This window comes from Macrobrachium nipponense, chromosome 45 (assembly GCF_015104395.2).
Source record: "Macrobrachium nipponense isolate FS-2020 chromosome 45, ASM1510439v2, whole genome shotgun sequence".
Lineage (NCBI taxonomy): Eukaryota > Metazoa > Arthropoda > Malacostraca > Decapoda > Palaemonidae > Macrobrachium > Macrobrachium nipponense.
In genome coordinates, this window is record NC_061105.1 from 17,491,188 (window position 1) to 17,501,993 (window position 10,806).

The following is a 10,806-nucleotide window of genomic DNA, read 5'->3' on the forward strand; positions in this document are numbered from 1 at the left end:
TAAAAAGAACAATCTTAGTATTATCATGATTGTTTCCAGAGCATTGAGTCTGACATTTCTAACTAGTTCGTCAAGTATTCTAGACATAGTGGTAACAATAATGATATTGATAACAGTAGTAATAATAGTCGTGGCCAGTGAGTCTCAAGGTTTTGTTATCGTGCCCGGGCAACCTACAGGGCAACAGTGCATCTGGCTTCTTAACAGTAGGTTGCACAAGGCTTGGTAAGGAATCCTTAAGACTCATTGGTTGTGATCTGTAGGAATCATAATGACTGCTGAATCCACCTCAATTTTCCCTTCGTACAGTGTAAAAGATATTTTCCCTGATTTTGCCACTGATCAACTCCTTTGGACTGATACCCACAAACTCACAGATTAATGTCACTCTTTACATGTAACTGAACGCACTATCTTATCATTATTAACGTTTCCGACACTTCTTCGATATCAAGAAAAAAAAAAAAAAAAAAAAAAAAAAAAGCGTCCCTCACCAGAACGTTTTTTCCCCACACACACACACAGTAACGTTCAAGCTTACATTATCAGCATATTGCGAAGCCAAACCAGGCAAAGGTATGTGCTGCTTGCCATCTCCACCCACAAGTGTCTTGTGCATTGTAGTTATCCAGTAAAGAAAACCTAAAGCATAAAAGACCAGGCATCATCTGTTTTCAGCACTATTGTGAGACCCTAAGCAAACACAACGTTGTGTTCCTCCTCAGCGTGGATATTTGGAAGCATTAGTAGACAGCTCATTAGTATGTTAAGTATTTTGTAAGTCAACTCACCACCTAAGATATCTGTGTATTTCCAGTGTTGGTGTGATTCCCGAGATCAAATCTCCTTGGAACATGAGTGTGTGTTGTAGCGTCAGTTGTATATCTTGAGATCAAGTCGCCTTGGAAAATGTGTCTAGTGTCATCTGTATTTACCGAGTTCAGTGCATAGCCCGTGGAATTGCTTATAGTATTAATGTTGGGTTGTTTGTAGGCTTAACATTCTGGAGGTTTGTGGTAATAAGAAAAAAGATAATCTGGAGAAATAAATAACACGCTTGCAATATATAGTAGAGAGACCAGCACTCTGGTGATCAGAGAGAAAAAGCCTTTTTTTTTTAATAGATAATTATCTGCAATGTACAATAAAACTTATACACTTAGTATATTTATATACACTCTCGCACGCTACCCCAGTCGCACTTTCATTGTAATTGTGAATGAAAACATTTAGTTCCACTCATTCATGCCATTGTGAGCTCACTCTATGTATTACTATTTATTTACGCTGACAAACATGGATTTTTAACCGCTTTGACTCCTGTTAGGAGAGGCCAGATTACCAAGAATCCAGACTGAACTTCCACACCCACTATGCAGTGGAAAGCAGAAGCAGTTACCCAAGAGATGGGTGACACATAGTCAGGCTTGTGACAGACCTTTTTATAGACATATTTCCTTTGTCTTTTCTGGTGTTGATATCCTGAGAAAATGGCCCACAAGATAGTTTATCATTTCGGACAAGAAAGCCTGTATTTTGAAAGAAGTAGAGAAGCAAGATTTAAACTAGAGGACTGCGTCCTTTTCACCACGTAGCTGCTGGCAACGCTGAAAGACCGTCAAGGAGACCTTTTTATGTATACAGAGTTATGGTCACCAGAAATAAGTAAACTGTCCTTCCAGAGAGAGAATCAGATTTCGTTCACTTGAAATACATTCACGTTTTTCTGACCAGAAAAGTGACCACATGATGTGGATTTGATTGCCAAAAACTGAGAAAATTTATAGTAAGCCACACTAAGGCTTGTAGAGGATCAGATTAATTTATATAGAGTTGATCATTACAGTATACGTATATTGCTTCTTGTTTGTGCTATGCACTTCAAGTAGTGTGCAGGAAATGACTTTGTGATTGCTACCCCAATACGTGAATGAAACACTTTGGATTATCACATGTTGGTCCTCTGAGTTCACATTACTCTATGTAAATAACCTAAGGTATCTTTTCCTGATATGTTTTTTCGAGACATTTCCAGTTTCAAAGATCCTGAGTACACTTTTATTTCTAATGAAATGATCACATTACTAATTTTCTTGTTTCAGCCCAGCAGCCTATTATTTTCACCTCAGAACATAAGTATCCAAAATGGTTTACTTAGAGTAGTAGACAAATCACTTGTTTCAAGGGCTCCTAGTTGACAAACACCAGAGAATTATTGCAGCTAATATTGATGGTAAGAAAGCAAGGCTCACTGGGGCTTTAGTTAATCCAGCATTATTGAGGGTCACTACCAACTCTTGTTCCGACGTTGTACTTAATGAGTCACTTTTTGGCTTTTCGGGCCCTACCATGGATAATTTTGGTGGCTCAGGTGTGGTAGTAGTTGTGGTAGAAGTAGTTGTGGTTGTAGTTGTTGTAGTAGACTTGTATAGAATTGTAGATTGTTCTGCGACGTCGAGCTCTGTGTTGTTGTGAATGAAGTAAGGTTTGGAATACTCTGCACGGAGTAAGATGAGTCTTCGATCCATGTGCAAGCCTTCGATAACTCTTGAGGTCTGGTCCCCATCTTCGTAAACAGCTGTCAGTGATGCGTAATACGGTGCCTCTGTTTTGCGAATTGTTCCGATCAGTTTTACGTTGACTCCCGTTCCAGGAGGAAGGCTGTATTCCAGCAACTCTCTGTGTGCGCTGTCAAATTCGTTTTGAATTCCCCAGTAGATATCTCTCTCATCATTGTCGGGAGGAGGGGATACCACGTGTGCTGGAAGACCAGTATATGTGCCTTTAACTTGTCCCCAGTAGGATAGGTGAGCAACTACGACATCTCTGGCTTCAACCACATGCTGCCGTGATGGACCAGGATTCAGAAGCTTGGCAGAAGCCAGAACTTTATCTTCGTGGTCTACTGAGGTCCGACTGGCATCCAGATTGACTCCCCTGAGGTCATACCTGACTGGTTGATCTTCAACCAGCACCAGTGCCTTGTCAACCACCTCCACAGCGTTTCCAGACACCAAGTGGACTCTCCTTTCCATGGGCGATAAAAACCCAGCCTCCGGAACTCCCTTCTCGGCCATGCGTACTGCCAGAAACAGCTTCGGCTGGGCCGCAACGGCATTGTGAGGTGGGGCTAGGTATCTATCCCACTCCATATACCTCACTTTTGCCGACCCATTCACGGATATCAAGATCTCGAACTTGTCCTCGGCCCTCAGTGGATTGTTGAAGTAAGGGACGGTGCAGACTCCGTTGTGCATCGAACCGGCCATCCAGTGAGAGTGTTTCTGAGCTCGGCACCAGACTGTCGTTGGGTCGTCTTCGTTCACGAGGACTGCGTGAGGGTGCCCTCTTGGGTGGCTCTCCAGCCATGCCAGGGTGGAGGAAGTGATCATCCGGCCTCCTTCCTGCCGGATTTTGGCCATGTCCAGACTGGCTGAGGCTCCGATGATGAGGGCCATCATAACCGCTCCTAACCTGGAAGAAGAAGAGAGATGAATAAGATCAAGACATCAAATCTGAGCTCATTTTTTTATTGACATTTATAAGGTGGCATTCAAAAGCTGTCATTCAAAAGTTGTCATTTATAAGGTGCTTTTCAAAAGCACCTTTTATGGAGGTTATAAACATTCAGAACTTTTTCAATAAGTGAATGAGTCTTTGATTAATCATAAAAATATAATTTCAGCTTGACTTTGCCCAGTGTGAGTCCATTTTCAGTGAAATTTAGTTGTACAAATAATAGTATTGTTATGTAACTGTGAAATGAACATGTTCTGTATTCATTGGAGTATCAGCTTATATTATACTGAATGATTATGATATCATGAATGTAATTTCCCTAACCATTTCATATTTAACTTACTAAACTCATTAGCAGTGACTTGATGCATAAATTCATCTCTCTCTCTCTCTCTCTCTCTCTCTCTCTCTCTCTCTCTCTCTCTCTCTCTCACACACACACACACACACACACACACACTCACACACACACACAGTGCTAATTGAGTTGTAGAATTGATAGTGATAAAATCATGATGGAATGTTTCGTACTAGATAAGAATAGTAAATTTTTATTGAAGTAGTGGTTGAGAGAGAGAGAGAGAGAGAGAGAGACCTCAGGTTTGTTGAAAGGGCGCCTTCACCCAGTGTGAGTAAATGATATCCTAGAATGCCTTTTTTCTTTCTTTCATCTTCTCCCTGATTTATCTTCCCTTCTCTCGTGACCTTCCCTCCCCTCAAGGGAAGATCTGTGAGGAAAACACTGAGGAATGCAGGGAATGGAGGGGATGGAAAGGAAGAGAAGGAAATGATAAGAAGAGAGAGATGAAGGGATAGGAAATGTTATGAAAAAATGGTCTTGGGGTGGATTGTGTCGATCTGTAGGATACTGGCTGCATCCTACAAGGATATCTTTGTATCTTGTGTCACCCTGAACTGAATTTTGGGGTCACTTGGAGGATTGAATTTTGAGTTCTTGAGAAAATTATTAAGTGACCTTTCAGTAAATAATACTTGCAGCATTAGTCGGTTTTGTATTAAAAGCCTTTTATCAGATGTCTTGAGAATAGCAGAAGGCTAATAAATGACTCGGTTACAATTAAATGGTACCTTGTAAATGGCAGATTTTGAATGGTACCTTTTAAATGACAGATTTTGAATGGCACCTTATAAATGACAGCTTTTGAATGACACCTTATAATTGAGAGCTTTTGAATGGCACCTTTTAAATGACAGCTTTTGAATGGAACCTTTTAAATGACAGCTTTTGAATAGCACCTTGTAAGTGACAGCATTCGGATGGCATCTTTTAAATGACCGCTTTTGAATGACCATTTAAGTAACAACACTGAATAGCATTGGTAACATAAGACAGGGTAACATAGACACTAATAAATGACAGTATGAACAATGACGACTTATCAATGTCAACAATGTAAATGCCAGGATATAGATGGTAAAATATATACGACATGATAACATTATAAATGACAATATTACAAATGGCTAATAAATGTCAACATTTTAAATGCCAGCATATAAATGGCATTACAAGTGACGAGTTATGGAAGGCGGCTTCAAAATTGGCAAATTGAAAGAATATTGATGTAATCGATTAAAAATTTATTAACGAAAATGCAATTGACTCCATATAAATATCAACATTTAAAATGTCACCATATAAATGACATCACAAATGACAAGGTATGGCAGTCAACTTGACAACTGACAAACTTTAGGTAATATTAATGTAACTGACAAAAAACTTATTAACGAAAATATAAATATCTCCATATAAATGTCAACATTTTAAATGACACCACAAATGACAAGGTATGGAAGCCAACTTGACAATTGACAAATTGTAGATAGTATTAACATAATTTACAAGAAACGTATTAACGAAAATGCAGACTACATATAAATGTCAACATTTTAAACGTCAACATACAAATGACTTCACAAATAACAGGGTACGGAAATCAACTTGATGTCAACTGACAAACTAAGAAACTTATTAAAGTAAATATTATGTTAACAAATTAGTAATCTGAAAAAAAAATAAATAACAAAATCATGATTGACAGCTAACTATACTATACCAGTGACACATAATTGACAAGTTCGCAGAGAGGCGAACTTCATATCATTCATTTAAACATTCCCGGGGGATTCTGGGAATTCCTTTGACGAGCGACGATAGAGATTTTCGCGAATCCACCCGTTGCGCGCCCGCGAGCTCTCGCTGCGAAATGGCGGGGATGTGGTGAGTCTACGTACGTAAGCAAAGCTGTTCTTAGAAGTAGTATTGCAGAAAGATCTGTGAAAGACACGCTCTGTATTTTAAGGAAAGTCTCTCTCTCTCTCTCTCTCTCTCTCTCTCTCTCTCTCTCTCTCTCTCTCTCTCTCTCTCTCTCTCTCTCTTATACACAGATATAAATACACACATTCACACACGCGCAATCATCTCGTGTCTATAGATATTTTTTATTTGTATAATGTTTATGCATTTAATGATAATGTCATTATGATAGGCATGTATGAGTGTACAATTTATATTCTTATATATATATATATATATATATATATATGATATATATATATATATAGAAATTGTATACTCATACATATATAACATAATGACATTATATTATATATATATATATATATATAATATATATATATAATATATATATATATATATATAATATATATATATATATAGCTTTTTTATATATATATATATATATATATATATATATATATATATAGATATATATATATATATATATATGAATTGTATACTCATAATTGTATAACATAGTGACATTATTATAACGGCATAAACATTATACATAATAAAATATCAATATATACGGAGTTATTTGAAAAAGATAACAGCGTATACACAACGATTACATGTGTGGCATTCAAACTTCTGTATAAATCTTCGTGACACACAACCTAACGGTTTTTCTCCTTGGACCAACTCCCCTGTGGAACCAACCCCAGTAAACCACCACCCCGATGCCTTTCCTACCCCCCCCCCCCAGGCCTCCCAGAGGCCACCCATCAAGAGGGAAAGAGCCTCTAAGGAGGCACTGTGTGGCACATCCTATTCGCTGTGTGTGTGTGTGTTTGTGTGTGTGGGGTCGTTCGTTACGTTATTTCTCAACCACGCCTCAAAACACCCCCTACATCATCCCCCCCCCCCCCCTACCCCCTCCCCTCCTCCCTCTCTCCTCCTCTCTCTCTCTCTCTCTCTCTCTCTCTCTTGTAAAGTGCTTAGTGATAAAGACACCATAAGGGGAGATAGAAGGGAGTAGGGAGAAATGGATGGGGGGGGAGGAGGGGGGAGGGGGTTAATGCGGGTCCCTTTGTGGGTGGCCATGTGAGAGAGAAGAGAGAGAGGAGGGTGGGGGCAAGAAGGGCATGTGTCAGGTTTCAAGTGGACCTCATACCTGAACTTCATAAACAACTTCACGAGAAAACCACCTCTTGTGGCGTTGAAGGACAGAGAGAGAGAGAGAGAGAGAGAGAGAGTTCTAATCATGACTAACTCTGAAGATGTTGACTGCAATGATGAGGTCACTTATGCACGTATTCTTAGCTCTCTCTCTCTCTCTCTCTCTCTCTCTCTCATGGTCTTTGGTCTGTCATCCATCCAGGAATCGTATTTTTCCAGGAGAGAGAGAGAGAGAGAGAGAGAGAGAGAGAGAGAGAGAGAGAGAGGACTCCAAAGCAATAATTCACCATTCAAGTTTAGGCAAATTTAACACCATTTTATTTATCTATATATTTATAAATTTTTATTTATTTATTTATTTATTTATTTATTAATTTATTTACTACTTCCGCAAGAAAACCTCCCCTCTCGGAAGTAACGGCGCCTAGTAATGGCAAGAAATGGGGAAGGCGTCTCTTTATTGAGTTATTTATCTGTCGGCGCCGCTATGGAAAGAGAGAGAGAGAGGAATGGCTGTAACAACAGACCTAATAAGATGCCAATTGCCGTATCCCGGAGACATCTCGCTGGGGAGACGCCATGTTGGAAAGAGACAACGAGTATGAGATGGGTGGGTAGGGGGGTATGATGGGGGGGGGGTTTATGAGGTTGGGGAGAGGAGGTCTTCGGAGAGCGGATGGGGATGCCCTGACATTTTTCCAATCTCATTTCTTACCTGTTCTCTTTTGCTGTTTTTTTTTTTTTTTTTTTTTTTTTTTTTATGTATTGTGATGTTGCGTTAATGTGTCGTGGTTTGGTATCTTGGTGAACGATAATGTTGATCCTAATGTTACGATTACGTTATGTTAGTGTATTGTAGTGTTACATATATAGATATGCTAATATTACTATTATTAAGAGTGATACTACTGTTGTTAGTTCATGTGAAGAGTTGATTAAAATGATATTTTTGTAACAAATTAATATATTGCTTGATGTGAAATATTGCTGTTAATTCTATTATTTCTAACCCCATGGCATTTAACATTTAGTGTCTGCTCCCTTGTAAATATATTTAAGTTTCCATACCACTTATAGTCAGAATAAAAACATCACGCCCATGCAAATCTTTATCTAAATAATCCTTTACCTGTAAATTAAATTATATTGATGAATATGTCACGCAGTGCGGAGGTGAAAAGTGATATCAATATGGTAAGTAATATTCTATTATCGGGTGGGCAGTTCATGAGGTGTTCAGAGCTAACGGCAAACTGACGCGTGACGTAAAGAGCGCAGAGGTTTGAATTCATTAGGCCAATTCCGTCAACAAACAAGTTGCAAATTCTGTCAAGGTGCAGCCTAATTCTGGAGCGATTCAAATGAAGTGTCTCGCGAGAAACCTATTGTTGTATTGAAGTTAAATCAGGAATGAGATTTTCCGTCACAATTCAGGTTCACAGTGGTACAGAAATATCGGTGGAATGTAATATGTTGTAGAGAGGAAGTTCAGTGATATAAAAGGATATTGAACTGGACTGGAATTTTAGCATGGAAATTAATATTACTAGATTCTAAGGCTGTCATTCGGACAATGTGACAATGAAATTATTGAAAAGGACTGGTATTTTAAAATGAGTTTTACAGTGAAGAGTCATATTGAACTTTACAGTAGCAGGTATATAAGGCTGGATTTAAAGTGCCCTACATATTATATTAGAATACATATTATATTAAAAGTGATTGAAAAGTAATGAGAGAAAGGAAGGTAATAATATAATGGAATAGGATTTTACATTAAAGAATAAAATTGAACTTGATAAGTAATTATACTCATCAAATCAAGCAGGTATATAATTTTGGATGAAAAATGCTCTGTATTTTATTAAAAGTAATTGAAAAGTGATTATAGACAGAAGTTTTTTTTTTTTTTTGTTTTTTTTTTTTTTTTTAAATACGCGAAATACAAACTTACAACTATATTTGAATTTTATAGATTTGAAACTAGATGTAAATACGCAAAAAAAAACCCTCAAAACTCACTAGGAAAAACTCATAATACACACGAAAAACTCAAAACACATCCCCAAAAAATGACAAAACACACCAAAAAAAAAGTCACAAAATACATCCCCAAAAAACGGACAAAACACAAAAAATAAACACACACCCCAATGAAAGCTCACAAAACATCCAAAGGAATTCACAAAACACCTCAAACAACTCGCAAAACACACACAAAATTTCACATAATACACGAAAAGACACGCAAGACACGTGACTCACTCACACTCGACAGAGGTGTGTAAAACTCACACGTGTCTGGGAGGAAGGGAGGAAGGAAGAAGAAGCACTTTTCAACTTCCGCCGATGCGCTACTTTAAAGTGGGGTGGGGGGCTAGGGGAGGGGGAGAGGGAAGGGGGGTTGTTGATCATCTCATGTTACTTTTTATTCATTCATTCCCTTCCCACCCTTCCCTTCCCCTTGCTTAATACCCTCCCCCCACCCACCCCCCACCCCTGGCTTCTCCATTTCCTTTTTTTTTTTTTTTTTTTTGTCATCTTCCGCTCTCTCCTCTCTCTCTCTCTCTCTCCTCTCTTCTTCTCTCTCTCTCTCTTGGAGAAAATGTATTGTAATTAATGTTTTTCCTTGAAATATTTTTATTTTATTTTCATTTGCATCTATCATTCGAGCTCTCTCTCTCTCTCTCTCTCTCTCTCTCTCTCTCTCTGAAAACCTCATTTATGTTATAATAGAAATGATAGCACAGATCTGCTTTATTTCAACACATTTATATTTTAATAATAATAATAATGATAATAATAATATAGTTGTTTGTTGTTTTATGTTTAATCATAACATTATGATTTACTGTAGATAGTTCTGCTTTCATTACAACCCATAAAAACTTGCTTTTTAAAACATTTTATTATAATTATGATTATTATTATACTGTACCATCCTCATTAAGAATTATTATTATTGCTATTACTATTATTATGTTATATACATAATGTTATTATTATTATTATTATAATATAAAACATTTCCTTCATCACTCCCTCTCCCTGCCCCCCCGCCCCCCCCCCCCCCCCCACAAAAAAAACATATAATACTCTTACGGAAAAACACACTGAAAAAACACACGATTACAAATCTCAAGACACCAACGTACCCTCTTTAAGGCGATCATGTCTCGCCCACTGGACACTGTGTGTGTGTGTGTGTTTTTTTTTTTTTTTTTTTTTTTTTTTTTTTTTTCTAAACAGGGCCATAAAAGCCCAGTGTTTGTTTTTCCAAGCATCTCTTTATAAGCCTGTTATCGGTGTATTATTGCGTGTTACTGCCTCCCGTCCCCCCCCCCTTCTTCCTTTTCGTTGGTAAATGGAAAATTGGTGGCTAATAAATGTGTTTTTCTGTTTTCTCATATGTTTTGGTCTCACTCTCTCTCTCTCTCTCTCTCTCTCTCCCTCTCTCTCTCTCTCTCTCTCTCTCTCTCTCAAAAATTGTGAAAAATATGCAATAGAAATATTTACATATATATTTTTTATATATGTATAAACGGACCCCCCCTCTCTCTCTCTCTCTAGACAAAATTGAGAAAATGCATATATAAAATGTATAAAAAGTATATATATATATATATTTATACGTCTATATGAAATCCTCCTCTCTCTCTCTCTCTCTCTCTTCTCTCTCTCTCTCTCTCTCTCTCAGATTTGCTTGGACGTCGGCAAAATAGAGAGCGAGAGAGAAAGTGAAGGGGAGGACGGGAACTTGTCACTGCCTATGTTTGACGAGTCGAAATTTCGGAGGGAGAAATTGACGGCCAGTTTTGGCAGGAGCCCGTTCCCGAAATGGG

The 10,806-nt window shown here is 38.0% G+C and overlaps 1 protein-coding gene across 1 annotated transcript in view; it reads right to left on the reverse strand.

The window, feature by feature from the left end:
* Positions 1–454: 454 nt before the first annotated feature.
* Positions 455–10,806, reverse strand: part of LOC135214402 (protein unzipped-like) — a 135,986-nt gene continuing 125,634 nt past the window's right edge. Inside the window, exon 2 of the mRNA XM_064248670.1 lies at positions 455–3,474. Within this exon, the coding sequence (XP_064104740.1) occupies positions 2,181–3,474 (1,294 nt within the window). The 3' untranslated portion in view covers positions 455–2,180. The remainder of the gene's footprint in view (positions 3,475–10,806) is intronic.